We start from the raw sequence: 19951 nt of genomic DNA, 5'->3' as shown, positions 1-19951 counted from the left end.
CTACCTCCATTAAACTTTCTTTAAAAAAAAAATCCTCTTTAGGATCACGGTAATGATCTATTTTAAAAGAACAGTTATGCAATAGATTATGCCTTATCATTGAGCCTAAGCCTTAGAGAAAACATAAGAACTGTGAAATGCACATGTAATCATTAAATGCACAGTATTTACAAGTTTCAGTAACTTAAATGACAGAAAAGTGAGCTCAAAGATCCTTATAACTTGTCAATAAAACAGCCTTAAAAATTACCCTAATTAATACATTCATGAGAAGTCTTCATATTTGTTGTTCCTAAGGAAAATGATCCTGCTTTAAGTCCGTGACAGTGAGAAATATTACACCACTGAAGAGTTTTTGATGAATCAAAGTTATGGTTAAAATTTTATAAAAATCAGTATCTCTTATAGGTTAATACGCAGAGATTTTGTTTTATGCCCCCTCTAACCTCAGAAACATACAATAAAACAAAAGTTCACTTTCATATTTTATTGGCTACAGATGATGGACTCTGATATATGTGCAGCATAATGGGTACACTATGATGTAAAATATTAAACCAGTGGTGAAGAGAGAAGTTGAACATTATTATAAAAGTTACAAAAGTAAAAATTAATTTTCCTAGAAATATTGGAATAAGCATTTATTTAAAGATTTGTTGTTCTCACTTTATATGGGTGTTCTGGATCCCAGTGTGTCCAATCATAATTCACATTATCACCTTCACGAGTCACATACTTTGCCCACGGTGAAATACGATATAAGATCTCTCCACTTTTACTTCTAATAACAATCTAAAAAGAGAATGAGATGTTACTGCCTTAAAATACTTTCAAGACTCAAAGATAGTGCATGATACTTTATGAGCACTGCAACAAGTAAAAAAAAAAGAGTGATCTTAAGAATCTAAACTGCCATCCAGATGTACGACCTTCAAGATGTTTAAATTCTATGGACCTTGCTCGCCTCATCTGCTATGGTATTTGATCTTTAAAGTCACTTCCAGGTTGAATTTCCATCATTGCCAACCAACCATTAGAGTAGTTAATTAAAGTAAGCATAGAGTAGGTAGTAAAAAGACATGAATATTATTGGAAGCTATGGCCGGTAAGTCAACGGAAGGAAAATAATTCTATTGTATTTAAAAAAGTGATTAGTTATATCATCATCTCTTCTTTTACCTTTTCATAGCAATTAATGATAACATTTTCAAGAGCTAAAGGAGAAAAATGGGTTTTGATTAACAATTGTATTGTACATACACACAGACAAACCCACAAATATTTTCCACTCTTTCTCAACTTTTTTTCCACCCTATTCCAAGTATGCCTTACAACATAAAACATTTTCTCTTTTAACCATTTATTCCCATATTTGCCAACAGGATCACTATTGCTATCAATATAAAAATGGGAAAGAAATTTTTACTGAGTCCACCACTTTAGACAATACTGAATAGAGGACTTTGAATTTATCAGCATGGCTAGGTAGCAAAGTGAGCTACATGAACAGAGTTTCCACATAACTAAAATATAGCTTTTTTTTACATTATCTTTTTTTAATTAAGAATAGGTATAGTATGACCAAAAAATGTTCAGATTGGGAGCTATAGCAAGCTCTCAGCATTGAAGAAGAACATATTCTTCAGTGTCTTTTAAAAGAGAAAAGCTCAAGTAATAATTAATATTTAATTACCATAATTATTGGTAAATAAATATTTGCAGAATACTTTACGGTTTAGAGAGGACTTTCAGAGTCATATCTCACTTGACTCAGAGAATCTTTATAATTCAAATATTAAGTGAGATTTGGTGAGTAGCCAGAAGTCCCAAAGTTACTGAGTGGTGGCATGAAAAGCTGAGCAGAGCTTCTGTCACCCACTTTCTTTTTCTTAACACACATTCATAGCACTTCCTTCAGATAACAACAAAATAAATAAATAAATCATAATTTAAGGTGGAGGGAGCAGGTGAGTGGTGAAAAAGAATATCTCATTTACATGAACTCAATTCTATCTCCTTCATTTTGCCTACTTATTAAGCCAATTATAGATAAGAGTTGCCATTATTCCAACAATTATCACCGAAAAAAAAAAATGAATGCATAGGATCAACACAGTCTAGGAGTACTTTATCCCCCAAAATATCCCTTAAACCACATAAATTTCTAGTATAATACAGACCAGCAATATATTTGAAAAAAGGCCTTTTTGCTTACTCATCAACCAAGAACAGGCTACAAGGAAATAAAATAATAGAAATAAATTTCAATGACTAGCACCCTGCCTAATCCATCACGTATCTTGTCTCTGTTTTGCAAATGGCTATAAACCCCTTCATAGGATGATCATAACCCAATAATTATTTTTGAAGGTGTCTGTTAGGAGAGAGAATATTTGAAACTTTAAGAACATGAAGAATCTCCTCATGCCAAATATAATTTCCACATTCTTTGGAACATTAATTTATCTTGCTGTACACATGAATGTCTTCAGAAGCTACCGAGTGAGTGATGGAAGTTGGAGGAACAATGTTTCTATGGGTCTTTCTTACCCCTACATATTTTGCTGGGTACAAGAATACAAGGTCTTACTGATGACAGAGGCCATTTCTCAGGTTTGTGTTTTTAGCAGGCAACCCTGAGGAATGAAATAATGTCTCCCTTGAAGACAATGGACAAACTTCCTTACTGCCTGCTATAAAAGAATGGATTCCCCAAGGTAAATACTCCTCAGCCATGAGGCAAACTGTGTGCACAGCATCCATCTAGACTATATAGAGTCACTCCTAAAAGACCTGGAAGATAAGGGAAGTATGATGCTCATATTCTGCCATGAGTAATAAAGTCATTTGTCTCTGACTCAGGGGTCCTGTGTTTTCTATTAGAATCCAATCAAACAGTAACAGGATAAGTTAACAACTTGAAGGTACAGTAAAATCAAATCTTGGTGGTTTACTCATTCCCGAACAACTTCAATATTTTTGTTACCAAAAGTTCTAGTTCTTCAATTATATTAGTGTATTATATTAGACATTTCTATTAGTCAGTTATATTAATGTTGCTTCTTAGGGTGGAAAATTCTAATTATCCAATTCCTTCCTTTTTTGTTAGTAATAAAATTAAAGCCTATTATGTAGGCTCACATGTATTATGTAAAACAAAGCATCTCACCAAATTGGGAACACTTCACTGTTATCATTACATAAAAGGCAAATTAATTTATCTGTTTTTTGGGCCCCTGAATTCTGGAAGTATTTTTGTTACAGTTACAGGTATTTTTGTTACCAATACACTTGGCTAGAGTAGCCACCTCATCTCACCTTTGAGTTGCTGTTCTGAAACTGCTGTAATAATCAGCTAAGAGTACTATATCTAAATAACTTAAACTTGAGAGACATTTCAGTAAGAAAAGAAAATAATCTTTCTGGACTAAAATTTGCTTCCAAAATTCTTCTTTTTTGGGAGGGATGGGATGGGGAATGGGAGAGATGAGCATACTTCCTGGATTTATGCTCTCTTGAGTTCAGATTCAGATTCAAGATTTTTTAGATGAAATAAGACTTTATATCATTTAATTTGCAACCTCAAAAAAGCACATACTATATAGCAAATTGAAAAGAAAGAGCTATTTTGAATGATCTTTCAAGAACAGTAAGTCTAATAGCTGATGGGTAGAAGAGGTCATTTGGTATTACCAAACATAAAGTCTCATACACTACTAGTATGAGTATAAAATAGTATGAATGTTCTAAATAGCAATTTGACAGTATGAATCAAAAATTAAAAAAAAAAATAATTCTCAATGACCCAGCAATTCTAATTATAGATGTTTGCCCTGTGGAAATAATCAGAGAAGTGCCCAAAGAACTATATTCTCATCTATTAATCTTAATGTTACTTCTATTAGCAAAAAGGGAATGACCGAATAGTGTATTCTTGTTAAAAATTATACTATTGAATAATATTTAAGGTTGCAAGAAAACTTTAAAGTTATAAAAAATAATGTGTTGCATCTTCCCAATATAAATGCACACAAACTCATAAAGTTATTTAAAAAATAGAAAAAATATTGAGATGGCTGGACATGAATTGCTATCCACTCATTTCACTTCTAGATCTTCCATAGTCAGAAAAAAAAGTATTTTAATAAGGGTTCCAAAGAGATGAAGTATATAATTGTGCACGCTTGTGAACCCAAGCTACTCAAGTTGCATATATATGTGTTGAATATACAATTTAAATATACTGACATAATGTTAAAAATAGAACTTCAAAAAAGTATACTAACATCGCTACAAATCACTCTAATAAAGAATATACAACAGGAGTTCCCGTCGTGGCTCAGTGGTTAATGAATCCAACTAGGAACCATGAGGTTACGGGTTTGATCCCTGGCCTCGCTCAGTGGGTTAAGGAGCTGGGGTTGCTGTGAGCTGTGGTGTAGGTCACAGACGTGGCTGGGATCCCATGTTGCTGTGGCTCTAGCGTAGGCCATTGGCTACAGCTCCGATTAGACCCCTAGCCTGTAAACCTCCATATGCCATGGGTGTGGCCCTAAAAAAAAAAAAAAGGAATATACATCAAATTGCTTTAAAGGAACATACTAATGAAAATAATATCATGATGAATTTTTGTAGGGCAAATAGGTCATTTGTATAATTACAACATTTTGTAACATGGCAAAAAGTGCCATTAGGCTCTTTTTTTTTCTTTCTTTCTTTTTTTGGTAATAGCATGCAGCAGCTTTATGTGGGAGCAGGAGTTCCCAGACCAGGGATTGAGCTTGGGCTACAGTAGAGATGAAAGTGCCAAATCCTAACCACTAGGCCACTAGGGAACACCCTAGGCTCCTTTTTTAATGAGTCAAATAATCCCTTTGATTTATGGGAGGTTAATATCAGAAGACATTATTAAATTAAAGAAGTGGATAAAATAAACCTCTACCTGTGTAAAAGTCAAACAGACTTAGTGAAATGTATAAAATCTAAGGAAATGATATTTAAAACCAAAATATACAATACAAAAAACAGTTTGGTAAAAGAGTGAAGACCTAAAAAAACTGCATGGGTGTTTATGTATGTGTGTATTCATTCTCTAGGAATATCTTTTGAAATGCTTCTTTTCAAACAATGTTATTCCTTTGGACTGGAAAATCACTGAGATAAGATGCTCCTCGGGTGGCCAACAATTTTATATAAAAACAGTAGATGTGTTCAGCTGGTTAGAAGTGTTCGCACACTCTGGAAAATGGTATTGTGTGTAACTCTGAGTTTCATGAGTGAATGTGTAGAAGACCAAGAGAAAAGGCACAGATATTGAAAAATATAATTTAATTTGCCCAGATTATAATACCAAAATCACAACATGCTTTGAAGAAAACCTCTTCTTTAAAAAAATAAAAAAGCAGGATTAAAAAGGATATTAATAAAGATAAATATTTAATAGGGTACAAGTTAAAGTAAATAACCAAGCAAATTCATATCTAATTTACAAAGCCAAGTTATCTCCATTCCTTTTATTTATTTTTTTTAATTTTTGGCCACACCCATAGCATATGGAAGTTCCTGGGCCAGAGATCAAATCCAAACCATAGCTGCAACCTATGCTACAGCTGTAGCAAAGCCAAATCTTTAACCCACGATGCCAGGCCAGGGATTAAAACTGCACCTCAGTAGCCACCCGAGTCGCTACAGAGATATGTTGGATCCTTATCTCACTGTGCCACAGTGGGAACCCCTCCTCATCTCTTAAATTAGCTCTAATTTATATAATAATATCTAATGTCATTGATATTATATGCAACATACATAAACATGAGTACATGATATATAAAATATATAATCGATAATATATACATATTTTTTTAAAAATGAGGACAGTTGGAGCAACAGGTGATGATAAATATCAATATTCTATTGTAAAATATATAATTGATAATATATACATATTTTTTAAAATGAGTACAGTTGGAGCAACATGTGATGATAAATATCAATATTCTGTTGTGTGTAATTAAAATGTGACTAAAAAGGTATATCTATCTATCTATCTATCTATATATACAGACACACACGGAGAAATACATACATTTTGAACATTAATTTTAAGTAATTTTTAGAAGTGAGTGGGACAAAATAGAAGAGTATGAAAAAATTATAAAAGAGTATTATCACAATGGAATACTACTCAGCCATAAAAATGAACGACATAATGCCCTTTGCAACAACATGGACGGAACTAGAGACTCTTATACTGAGTGAAATAAGTCAGAAAGAGAAAGACAAATACCATATGTTATCACTTATAACTGGAATCTAAAATATAGCACAAATGAACCTTTCCACAAAAAAGAAAATCATAGACTTGGAGAAGAGACTTGTGGCTGCCCGGGGGGAGAGGTAGGGAGTGAGAGGGAAGGAGCTTGGGGTTAAGAGATGCAATCTATTGCTCTTGGAGTGGATTTACAATGAGATCCTGCTGTGTAGCATTGAGAACTATGTCTAGATATTTACATCGAAACATGACAATGGGAGGAAAAATTATGTATGCATGTATGTGTAACCTGGTCCCCATGCTATACAGTGGGAAATAAATAAATAAATAAAATAAATAAAAGAGCATTATAATTAAATAGGAAAATAAGTGATATTTCAGAGGAGAATCTGATGGTTCTACCAATAACCAGAATTCTGAAGAAATAAACATGTTTTTAATATTTAAAATTAACATAGCATAACATTATTTTTAAATGCATAGATACAATTATCAAAACTTTAACATACCTTAATATACCTTAATATAATTTAAAAAGTTCTTCAATCTCATTTTAATTCAACTAAAATTTTATAACTAATCTATGTTTTTAAAAAAAGGACATATGAGTATAAATTTTTTGCTCAGATTTGTTTGCTTGTTATTCCTATTTGGATCAATTATAAAATTCAGTAAGATTATTTAAGAAAGAATCTCCTTGCCATTTTGAGAGGCTGAAAAAGCCCCCTCAGATGTCCCTATCATACTCTTTACAATCTGTGACTGATAATTTATATAACAAAAAATGGCCATTGCAGAGGTAATAAAAGGATCTTAAAACGAACTGTTCAGATTATGCAGGAGAGCAATCATACATGTCCTGATAAGAAGGAGGCAGAAGGTTATTCTACACAAAGACAGAAGAGAAAAAAGCAATGTGACCAAGGAGGTAGAGACTGGAGTGATGAAGACACTAGCCAAGGAATGTTAAGGGCCAGGAGAAGCTGGTAACAGAAACAGATTGTCCCCCAAGCCTCCAAAGGGAGTATGTCTCTGCCAAAGCTTTGGTTTCAGCCCAGTGATACTGAGTTTTTAACCTCTGACTTCTAAAACTGTGAGAAGAAAAAATTTTCTGTTGTTTAAAGACACCAAATTTGTGCAACAGCCATAGGAAACTAGACAGCAATAAAGAAAAAAATTGAAGGCAATCACTCTGCTAAGAATAAGATGGAATGTACTAGAATTTAGTTAAATTTTTGTCAATGCCAGATAGAGTTAAAAGTTAAAGTTATCCTAATGAGTAGTCTAAATAATACATTTTATCTCTTACTAACTTCCTATTCCCCCAAAGTAGACAAACACATAGCTACACATTTCAGTGACCTTCACTAAACAAATTAAGTCCTTGACAATTCCCAGGAAAAGCAAACTCCTTCAGAATCAACCTTGCTGCACTCCAGAACTGATAGGAGAGTCTTCAAAAAAGAGAATTTGTAATATGCAGTTTTTATTGCTGGCCTACGCCCAAGTAATTATTTTCAGGGATTGAAACAAAAAGAATCAGTCTTTAGATGATGCAAATAAAAGCTCTAAATTTACTATTTAAAAAAAAAAAAAGCTATGGAACTATTTTTTTCTTATCCAAAACCTGATATATACTTGTTTTATTAAACAAAGATGAAACTGTTCAATAGATAATCAATTGTTAATAATCATACTATTTCATTCTACATTTTCTAATCAGGAGCATCAGAAACACTACCTAACTATTAAAAGGCTATTTATTTCATTGTGAACTTGAGTTTATATTTCAATTATTGAGAAAAGAAAACCAAGACACCGATAAAAATATCAGGGCATTTTTCTAATAATAATAAGCTCCTCATATATAAACGACCACTTTGTGGATATGCTTTTTTTTTTTTTTCTTGTATCTTTAGAGCCACACCTGAGGCATATGGAAGTTCCCAGGTTAGGGGTTGAATCAGAGCTATAGCCGCTGGCCTACACCACAGCCAAAGCAGTGCAGGATCCACAGCTCACAGTAACGCCAGACCTTAACTCACCAAGCCCCTGAGCGAGGCCAAAGATAGAACCTGCCTCCTCATGGATCCTAATCAGGTTTGTTAACTGCTGAGTCACAACAGGAACTCCCCACTTTGTGGATAAACTTTAATAAGGCTACATATAATTGGTTGGTAAAATTACATAAATTAGGGGTAATATGAGCTGTAACTGACATTACTATTATTTAGGAAATAATGAACCTAATATGGTTACCAAATAAAATTACTTTGTTATTTGAATTTTTAAAATTTTTCTTTTAATTTTGTCTGGATATTAAAGTTCCTACATTTTAGCAATCTCCATCTTTGTTTCATAATTTATTTCATAATTTTCAATTAAATAAACCAGCTTACACAAGCCAAGCGCATATAAAATCATCATAAAAACTGTCACATTCTTGTTAGGCCCTTTTCATCTACAATGTTCAGGGACTGAGGGAGGTGGAAAAGAGATTAAATGATTAGATTAAGGTGCTTAAATTCTATGTTAAGTAGTACTGGACTCTATACAAAAGAAAAGGCAATATTCTTCCTAGTACCTTGACTAAGAAAAGATAGAAATCAGTTGAACTTCAAAAGCAATAACATATTTTTGATGAATTTTCACTGGTTCCCATTATTTTGGCTTTGTATAAAATTTATTTTAAAACATGCCATCACAATTCAGGGGTTTCTTTTTTCCTTTAGTAAGAAATAAGAAATTTTTCAAGGTTAAATCCTGTAACAGCAGCTCGAGTAGAAAGTTATAGGATTTCTTCAGCAAAAATGAAGCCCCGAATTTAAAAAAAAAAAAAAAAAAAGCCTACTTTTCTTAAAAGATCAAGCCTACTAGCTATGAAAAACAAATTTATAATATGACAAAAATGAATATCATCAAATCAAATAATATCAATTTTGCATAAAGGACATCAATGTACAGAATAAAAAAAGATTATTTTTGAGGTAGCATACTCATTGCTACTTTGCTCCTGATTTAACATCATTTGTAGAAGTACAGAGATATACACATTCCCTTTTATAACACTTACACATGGGAGAGAAGAAACTGCATAATAATATCAAAAAAGAAATAAATGAAGATCAGTAGATGCTTCTTCTAAAAGCAGGTCCTTATTGAGAATGATTTAAAGAGACAGATACTCCTGTACCTATAAAAAGGAGTATTACTCCCATAGGTTTCCATCCCAGTTACCCAATCTTCTAGGCTAGTTAAGAAGTATTACAACCATATTTTTTTTTCTGTTTCAGTCTTTCGACTGAGGCAAATCTTTAAAGAAATAAAGAAACAACTAAGCAGAACTGATAAAGTGTTTGCTTCATTTCAAGTACATTACCTGAACAAAAACCTTATAAAGTGAGGTCACTACAAAAAGACAAAATCCAAAGGGATTATGCCAGATTTAGGAAGCAGGCATTGAAAACGATATCTCTGAGCAAGTGAGAATAACTACCCCTAAGTGAAAAGAACAGGAACAATGCCGCCGCAATGTTGTAATCGGGTAAAGATTGATTAGGTGTCTTAGACTAGAAAACAAATGAATTACACATGATATAAAAATATAGGATTTAAGCTTCCAAGATATTGAAAGATCAATATAGTAATAAAAGAAAAAAGCTATGAAAAGGGGAAAAAATCAGTGAGTTTTCATTACTGAAAAAGTGTGCTTCAAAGAGACTCATCCATGTGCAGTGAAGGCTAGAATTCTATTAAATAAACAGAGTTATAATCTGGTATAATGCCAACAAAAAAAAAATCTAAGAAATATTTTTAGAAGTGCTAGGATGGGGGAGATACTATCATAAGAGGAGTTAAAACTCTCTTTCAAACATTTTATTAAGTATAATTACAAAATTCTATATGATCATAAATTGAATCATTTGAAGAAAAGAATGTGATTCTTAACCAATCACTCTAAGTGCTACTGCAATGAAGTAAAATATAATGTAGGTGGAGGGTAGGGAGACAATTCACCCCTCAGAAGAAACCTAGAGAAATTCCAGAGACTAAATACAGAATATATAATTATAAAAATCACAAAGTCTTTTGAGAAAACATGATTATATATTTAATATACCCTGAGGCTATCTCTGAGAATATAATTAATGGCTATTAAATAAAGAAAACAGTTAATAATGAAAAAATTCATAGTAATATATAAATATCCTTTACAAATTAAGGTCTCAATTGCAGAGGGCAACACTATCATTCTTTCTTTCCACAAAAGACACATATTTAGCCAAAGGCAAGTGGTAATAGGGGAAGGAGAACTACAGATAGGTATGTGTGAATGCTGATAAGAAAAGAAGCGGTAACCCCATCAAATGAGAAAGTGATTCAACAGACAGTATACTGGGAAATAGATAATGACTATCTTTCATATGTGAGATAGGAAACTCAAGATATGCATTTAGATAATTTGTTGTCAACTAATGGACAGTGACATGGGAAGAAGTAGTGGTAAATAATAGGAGTCTTCACAATATAGAGCTATTTATTTTAAACCTTCCTAGTTCAGCTGTATTTAAATTATTAAACATATATACTCCCATCTTATGTAGATAGCAAAGGTACAGAACAGCAAATGAACTTTGATCTTCAAGTGTGGCAAACCCTCTGGAGAAGCAGGGAAACATCTTTGACAATGAAATCAATAAAGCACAGGTCAGAAAATTACCCACCTGACTTGGCTTCTGCATGAGACTCAGAGAATAACCAAATAACCATGTGCTGAGATGAAGTGACATATGGATGTATGCATATGAGACGCTTTTTTTCCTATCAGTGGTATACTGAGTCACTTGGGAAATTTTAAAGTTTATTGGCATATAATAAAAGATTGAAAGATGTAAAGATAAACTGACTGAAGAGTAAAAAAACAAAAACAAAAAACTTTCAATGGAAGAGGGTTAAAAATTAATGTTAACATTTAACACACATTTAACTGTGCTACCCAATAAAATAATTCAGCCTAAATGTAAATATTTAAATAATAAAAAGATTATAAAACATGTACTTTGCCATGAGAATAAGGTCCTGTAGGCATACCATGGTTCATTATTACTTGATTTCAATATTACTTGACCAAAATGCAAATATTCTATTAAATACAACCAAAAATAATACCTACCTAAACAGTCACAAAATGTAATTTTCTCCCTTTTACAAGCACAGTATTAAAAGATGAAATACTAAATAAAAGTTCTTTTAAAAAAATCAATGTCTATATAATTTAGAAGAAAAAGCATGAAATACTTTTATTTAAAAAATACTCCTAAAGAAAAGTGGAAGTGTTCAATTCTCCAGACTTTATAACCATATTTAAAATCTACTATGCCCACATTGAAAGACAAAAGAATAAAGCACTGTAAAAAATGTGCAAGATATTTCACAGCACATGAATATAAGAAAAAGAGAGTCAGATAATACATTTAAAGTTATTTCTAGAATCAATGTTCACATAAAGGAAGCAATCAGGGAACAGATATTTATGGACAGTCTAATTTTCTAGATAACTGTGATTCACTTCTATAAGCACTAAAAGAGAAAGAGAAAAAGAATATGTTTTGTAGTTATCTTTCTAAAATGTATTATACATTCCCTTGAGAACTTAACACACATTTAACTATGTGTTATAGGAGGAATTAAACACTTGTGGAAATTGATTTGTATACGCTGAACTGTGACATGTCTGCAATGTGAACATTCCCCCCTGAACTCAGTATAGAGAATATTAGACTTTTCTATGTGTCTTTGGCAGCAGTTTTCAACTGTGGATGTGCAATGAGAAGCACCTGAAAAAAAATTTAATATAAAGATGCCTGAGTCCTACTTCTATCCACTGTCACCACCCTACCTGTCACCCTCAATTCTGATTCTGTGGGCTGCCATCTAGTACCTTAGGAGGTAAACACTAGACCTGTAGAAAGCAAAAGACAAAGTAGCTACAGGGACCAGCGTTCCAATAACAACAGGGTAGTTTGCTTATTTTTAAAAATAAAGGAAAGAAAACTAACAACAGAGTTACAGGGAATGTATTTTCTAAACTTTAATAATAAATACCTTTGCAAATGACAAAACATATTTCGCAATAAAATTTGTCCTCAACTTTGAATTTTAATTTGTCTCTTATTCAGTAATAATGTGCAATTTGTTTTCATTCTTCATAGACTAATCTCCCCAAGTATTTTCAAGCACTACCTCACTTTAATCACTAAAGGTAACCATGCTAACTTGAAATATATTCATTTGTGGTCCTGAGTATACCCATGAATGCCCTCACATGATTTACTTATCGAAAAATGTCTACTATACATAAGAAGGCCTCATAAAATAGTAGGGTGGATCTATTCAAGTATCTGTTCTTACCCTACAGTTCAACCTATCATTGAAAATACTCACAATTTTCTACAATTTATCACATAAATCATTTTTCAAAACAATATTTGTAATGGTTACTTACGCCATTACTAAAATTATATAATTTTCTTTTCAATACTGTGTTCTTAGGAATTCCATTTATAGTTTTTATTTAAAAGTTGTGGATGATATGGGTTCTACAGTCAGTCAAACCACTTTCTGGCATTTCTGCCTGTAACAGGAATGGAAAAGCTTAAAGTCACATTTCACACTCCCTTGCGGCTAGGTTTCTCCATGTGAGATCTGGAAGAAAGAAACTAGTACTTCAGCTAAATCATGCAAAGAACAATCATTTTTTGCCTAAGAACCCTGAATGATGCTTAATCTAATAAAATGCCATTATCCACATAGGTCTGAACAGTGGAAAACTCAAAGACATTAACATGCCACAACTCAACTAGCTCATACATTTACAATTTCTATTTTTACCTCCCTATATATATGCAGAGTCAGTTTTTTCACGAGGAACAATCCCCCCAAAAATATTTTCCTGGGGAAATTATTTTCATCATGCATTTGATTTCAAACTAAAATTTTAAATTTTAAATTGTAGCAATATATAGGAATCCTCAAAGAGAGATTTGGGGGTGGGGGAGGATAATGTGAACCTAAACTGGGATTTGAAGCAGTACTTTTATCATGAAAAATAAGAAAAAGATGCTTTGACCTAAGGTGGGGCATGATTTTAAGAAAACACACCAATACTGGATTATGTGATACTGCAGAGTCAAAGTAAGTTTGAAAAAAGAAGTGGAAAAGTAGGCTCATATGAAGAAAAGCTGGAGGTAAAACCTGGAAAATAGAGGCCTAAATAATTGAAGGAGAATGGATCAGATTTCAAGATTTCAAGATTCAATAGGCCAAAATTGAAAAGTCTTAAGATGTGTCAAAAAAAAGTGCTAGCACTAGGAAGGCAAATAGTATAAAAATGGCCAAAAAAAAAAGCTTTGAAATGAAAAAGAAAGCACCTACAGGATTACTTTCTTCAGATGTTAGAATACCTTTTGATAGAATTATCAATTTAAAAATGAGTTCACGTCTTAGGAATAAATGCAAAAGATTGATGCTCAGCTGAAAAACAACTATTTAAGACACAGCTTACAAATGCTCTAAGAAAAAGACCATACTTTGAGGATAGGTTATAAATGCTTTAATCATCAATCAAATGTTTATTAAAAGTACCCACAGTAAAAGTACCTATTTGCCAGAAATAATGTTTCAAGATTTACAGGTAAGTGAGGTGTAGTTTCATGTATCACTTAACAAATTCATTTGAAAGAATGATGAAAATATTTGCATGAACAAAAATTTGCATAACTCACCCACTGTAATTAGCCCAGTGTAAGATATCACAGATTATTATTTCATTATTATCATCACTTCAAACCTCTCAAGATAACTGTTTGTAAATGTGACTTCTTAGGTCAATTAAATAGAATTAATTGGCCATCATAAACTAACAATGTTTAACATGATGAAGTAAACCCAGTTTAATATAAATATGCAAATATCAAAAACACTGTTATTTACAAAGGCAACAAAAGCCATTACCTATATATTATTCAACTTATGCTATTTCATTAAATTCTAATTTGTATATGAAATAAAGCCTGAGTTTTACCTTAAATTCAGAGGCAGTTCACAGCCATGTTTCATAATAACATACATATATCTCTATATATTCACACATATTGTTGTTGTATGATCTCCATTTAGATTCTACAGGCAGAAGTAGTGTTTTCAACCTCTTAGGAATGCTGATTAAATAATTAGGTTCTGAAAGTAATTTATAAAAATTAAACAAATGAAAACTATCAAATTGATGTCAGGCGTGAGACTTTTTAAAGTAAAAGAACCTATTCTGACTCTTGCAAACATTTTTTTAAAAACATTTAAGTAGTCTTCTTGGGATATGGTAGTGGTTAATTGAAAATCTTTAAATCTTAAGTACTTCTTCACAGTCTGTAGGAAAAGTTACAAAGGAGTACACAATAAAATCTAAAACCATATCTAGCAAAACACTCAACACTACTGAATAATTTATAGGAAACTTCAGAGCACTTTTAGGCTCAGATGCAAATAGCAAAGAGAGTAGAAAACAAAAATGTTGAACAATGGTAGTGAAGCCAGAACTCTTATCTGAATATCTCAGGAAAGCATAAAATTAGTATAAAATTACTTTAGCTATAAAAAGAAGTCGATTTATATGATATCCAAGTATATTACTGAGATTTTATTCCCTTTTATAATATGCCAAGGTGGAATGCTTAGCCAGAGTAAATGTTAGCTTCTAGCTTGTATATATCACTCTAGTAATACGAATATGGAATTTAAGTAAAATAGTAATGTACCTTCCAAGATTTGCATGATAAATTGAGCAGGGGAAAAAAAGGAAGTTGAGAACCAACAGGAATAATCACATTTTCATGATTTTTACCAAAAAAGCACATAATTACAGAGAGGCAGAGAGATGGAGAGAAAGTTTATAGAAGCCTGGAAATAGATCAGAAAGAACACTCACAAAAACCAAAACAGATGACAGGAAACAGGGCCAGGCTGAGAAGGGCTACTCTGTTTTCCTTCCATATTTCTTATTAAGTCCTGTGTTTTTTAAAAGATATTATGAATCATGTTTAATAATTAGCAAAATAAAAGTAAAAGTGACTCTCCATAATAAAATGGAGGCATTTCAAATATCAAAATAAACTTTTCCTAGGTTGAAACTCTATCTGATGACCTGTAGTTCTCAAGCCTCAACAAATATACACATGCATGTATATAAAGAAGTTTAACTTTTTTATTAACATTATAAAATTCCAAAGGAAAACTATTCCAAGGAAAAATAGTCTTCTTGTGTCTCATATGTTCAGGAAATTATGTAAACTGAAAACCTGCAAAGAATAATTTAATCTTAACCAAAATGCCATGCCTTGGCTTTCCAAAAGAGGGAGATAGAACTCCACTGCCACAAATGCATCAATTTGATGCATAAATGATGTATTCAAAAACACAACTTATTGAGTTACTGAAGTAAAATAATTTTAAGAAAAAAATTTAAATTATGTGTTTATTTTAGCCTTACGATTTTAATTGCCTAAAGAGCACAGTAAAATCTATGAAAAATATCATGTCATGATCCACAATAGTAAAACGGAAGCTGCTCCAACTCTTTTATGGAGCTCTCAATTGTAGAATAAAAATATGACAGAAGTCGCACAGTGTTTATATTTTGAAAAAAACATTGATTCAAAGAACACAGATGTTATGGTTGCTAAAAACCATGGTTCTGACTATTATATATACAGAAAAAAAAAAAAGATTTAGTATTGTTCAGAGGAACTAGAGACAGAATGCTATCCATTTCCTGCAGTGACTATTAAAAATATGAATATTAAATGCTGTCCCTGGGGGCTTCCTATTGAAAACAATATTTACAAAACTGACTATAAATTAAATCAAATCTTTTAAAACACACTGCATCTTCTGGAAAAAAAAAAAGAATATAATCTAGTTTCTAAATTAAGAAGAAGAAAAGTAATCAATGACTTAAAAAGTCCAAAGCAGAAGAAACATTTGTGCTGCATTATGATCAAAGAAAATACACCAGTGACGAAAGAAGAGGTATCAGCATCAAATTTGAGATATAAATTCTACTGGATAAAGGTAATGGTATCACTCTCTGGGCAAATATATTATTAAAAGAATACATAATTGTTCTAAGTTAAATACATACCCATATACATTAAAGTATAAAATGCAAGCAAGCAGAAACATTTGAAAACAGGGCATTTATTTAGGATGCTATTTACCATATTTATTTATTTTACCCACTCTATGTAATTACAGGTGAAAATAGATGGTTCATTTCTCTTAATTAGCAAGTGGCCAAATCACCAAGTTTTCATATATTTAAAATAAGGTTTGATCTACTTGATTACTATAGTTCTTCCAACTTCAACATTCGCAAAGGATAAAATAGAAGGTAAACATCTCAGTTTGATTACTATTTCAGTCATTTACTAGGATACTTAATCTAGCCAGCATCTACTTTCTTCAGTTAAAATGGGGGAATAATGATAGTATCTATACCTCACAGAACTTTTAAAGAAGGGTTAAACCAGAACAAACTGTTAAGTAAAGAAAAGGCTTAAAATAGTACCTTTCATACACTGAATGCTCAAAACAGTATTTTTTTTTTTAATTCAAAATAAAATGGCTCTAACAATTTAAGCTCGCTCATAAAAGCAGAACAGAATTCCTGGAAGACTATTCACAGTCATGAAAAATACTACAAATAAAAATATCTCTGCTGATAATGTTTTCTTATTTCTACCAGAAGTAAGTACAGATCAGTTATTTTGGGGTGAGCATGAGCAAGCTGGTGTTTTGCCAGCTCAGACTTTACAAATAAGAAGAGATGTATGATCTTAGGCAAGCTATAATTTCTCTGAAACTCAATTCTCTTAACTAAAATAAGAATATTAGACAAGGATGATCTCAGTGGTTCCTTCCTGTTTGCAAACTCAAGGATGCTTATTATGAAGAGAAAACAATATGGTGTGTAGGGGTACAGAAATATATATACCTATGTACAGATCTAGATATAGATAGAGAGCAGGATAATAAAAGAATAATAAAAACAGCATATGTAAACTCTGAGGCTATGTGAAAAATCAATGCTTAATCATGTTATTTCAATAAGAAGTAACTTCTAAACCATTTTGAAAAAGGAAATGCATTTAGAAAGGCAGAATACAGAAAATGGGCCATTCTAGGAAGGGAATGGAATAAAGTAGATATCCAGAGAAAGAAAACACAAATTCAGTGAGAGTATTAAAACCTGATTCTAGAGGATTACATGAATCTCCAAATTTAAAAGTGGCACACTGTTTACAAGGAGATCCTGCTGAGTAGTATTGAGAACTATGTCTAGATACTCATGTTGCAACAGAACAAAGGGTGGGGAAAAAAAAAAATGTAATGTATACATGTAAGGATAACTTGATCCCCTTGCTATAGAGTGGGAAAAAAAAAAAAAACAAAACAAAACTGGCACACTGAACAGAAGAAAGTTTAAAACAACAACAATTATTCAGTTAGTAAGAAAATGGAAACACCACATTAAGAGTTTAGGATTGAGTTAAAGCTAAAAAAAGTGCCAAGTACAAGATAAAAATAACAATGACTTACATCATTAGATCATTTTCATCCTTTAAAGGTATCTTTGCTAAGTCATTAGTTGGCAAATGTAAAATATAAATATACTGGACAAATAAACTGAGGAACCAGGATATAAGATCAATGAGCTAGTTATTAATAGTTAAACAACAACCCAAAGCACCTGACCCCCTGGCCCGATGTTATTTCTGTAAGGCCAGTAAATCCAAATCTGTCACCCACCAAATCATCAGGAACTGTTTAAACGCACAGGGCCCTATTCCTCTGCCATGGTGATACAGGGCTGTCTTTGAAAACTAGGGTTTATGTGGTAGAAATGCCACAGGAGTAATTTAGACAAAAGGCAACACAGGCCTGAGCAACCAATGAAAAGAACAATATTCAAGAAATTCTATAGAGGTAGAACCAGGTAAATTTCTCAACTGAATGTGAAGGTAATAGAAAGACAAAAGTAAAAGAACTATAAGTTTACAGGAGACTAGAGGATGGGGCAGACTCTTTGAGAGTGGTAAGGTTACACTGATTCACAAATGAGAAAATGAGTTTTGTTTCCTCATATTAAATGTTAGTTGTACACTCAGATCTCATGAGATTTTGAGATTCATATACAGAACTGAAAGATACATGTATTTTTTGCAATGTGTTCAGAGTTTTTTTTTCTGTTAAAATTAAGCAACTTAAGAACTACATGCAATATCCGAGTATATATGCATGAATATATTTTATGTTTATACATAGGTCTACCTTCCCTCATCTTCCAAACCCACAAGAACACACACACTGTTGAAATGCAGAACTAAAAGTTAAAATATATTGATTTCATCATTTATTCTTCCAGGGAAAAAAATCTTATTTTAAACTAATTAGGCTAGTAAAACAGAATTGTCTGGTAAGTCTAAACTATAAATTATTTTATTTGGAATCCTTATTTTCAAATACTTGTTATTTTCAAAATTTGTCTAATTTAAATTATTACCCTTCTAAGTCTAGTAGAAACCCTCTCTTCATACATAAGTTAGGATCATTTATAAACAATATAAAACACTTAGTCTAAGGAAAGCAAATATTTGCTTGGTAACAGACTATTCATGTGTGTGAATTACTCTGTAATGAGGCTAAAATATATTAAAGTTATGGATCCTTTTGCAAAGGCATCTTTCTTTTAGAATACATTCTCATTAACCATTAGCCTAAAAAAATGTTCTATCCATATATTAGATATAAATAATGATAAATTAAAATAATGTATTTTAGGCAAATTTCAGTATAGTATGTTTGGGAAATTACATGAAACACAAGATAACTGTACTAAATGGTAAATGGTTGACAAGCTTCAGGCGTTATAAGCAAAAACAGCCACATTTGTTCATGCGATTTGTTAGAGGTCACTGAAAAGACTATGGGAATTGTCTTCACCAAAACTTGAAAGACTCACTTGGTTATCGGATGGACAAAAACATGTGTGCAATATGAGAACAGTATCGAAGTTCATCCCAATGCTCGCAGTTTATTTCCTATGATATGCTTTTTCAAATTGATTAGATCTTATTGATTACTCACATCCAGTCCTTGTATTTGATTAGTCTCAAAACAACTAGCTTTTCTCATTTCCAATAGTACTTTCTTCATTAAAGATTCTCTATCCATCTTAACTGTGGAAGTTTCATTTTGGTTCACAATCTCCTTGATCTCTCCCATAACATTTCATTAAGATTTCTTTTAAAGTTGTACAGAGATGTTATACATAGTTCCAAGATTCTTAAAATATAAACTTTGGGTTCAGAAAAGGAATGTTCAGAAGCACATAAAATTCTTTACATACATAAGTGCTGGGCAAAGCACACAGATTATATAAACACTCCTATGAATTTTCAGACACTGGTGGAATAACCCCATGGCACATCAGTTAAATCTCAGGAAACAGAGCATTTTGTAGGGAGGGAGATAATTCTGATTTACAGACTCATCAGATACTGCCTTATTATACAATTTATAAAAATATTTGGCCTGTACTCACAAAGTCTACAATGATGTGACTAT

The 19951-nt window shown here is 32.0% G+C and overlaps 1 protein-coding gene across 6 annotated transcripts in view; it reads right to left on the bottom strand.

Moving 5' to 3' along the window:
- Positions 1–19951, bottom strand: part of GBE1 (1,4-alpha-glucan branching enzyme 1) — a 276806-nt gene that overhangs the window by 145499 nt on the left and 111356 nt on the right. For all 6 annotated transcript variants that reach the window (XR_014823705.1, XR_014823702.1, XR_014823703.1 and 3 more), the window contains one exon: positions 667–792. Coding sequence is in view for 1 of the 6 variants with exons in the window: in XM_021070783.2 (XP_020926442.1) it covers positions 667–792 (126 nt within the window). In the remaining 5 variants the exon portion in view is untranslated. The remainder of the gene's footprint in view (positions 1–666; positions 793–19951) is intronic.

This window comes from Sus scrofa, chromosome 13 (assembly GCF_054392235.1).
Source record: "Sus scrofa isolate SSC_HxYL_T2T_F1_AM1 chromosome 13, Sscrofa_HxYL_maternal_Yorkshire_Landrace_v2.0, whole genome shotgun sequence".
In the NCBI taxonomy this organism is placed as follows: Eukaryota; Metazoa; Chordata; class Mammalia; order Artiodactyla; family Suidae; genus Sus; species Sus scrofa.
The sequence above is the reverse complement of the archived record's forward strand: the minus strand, read 5'-3'. Positions and strand labels throughout refer to the sequence as shown.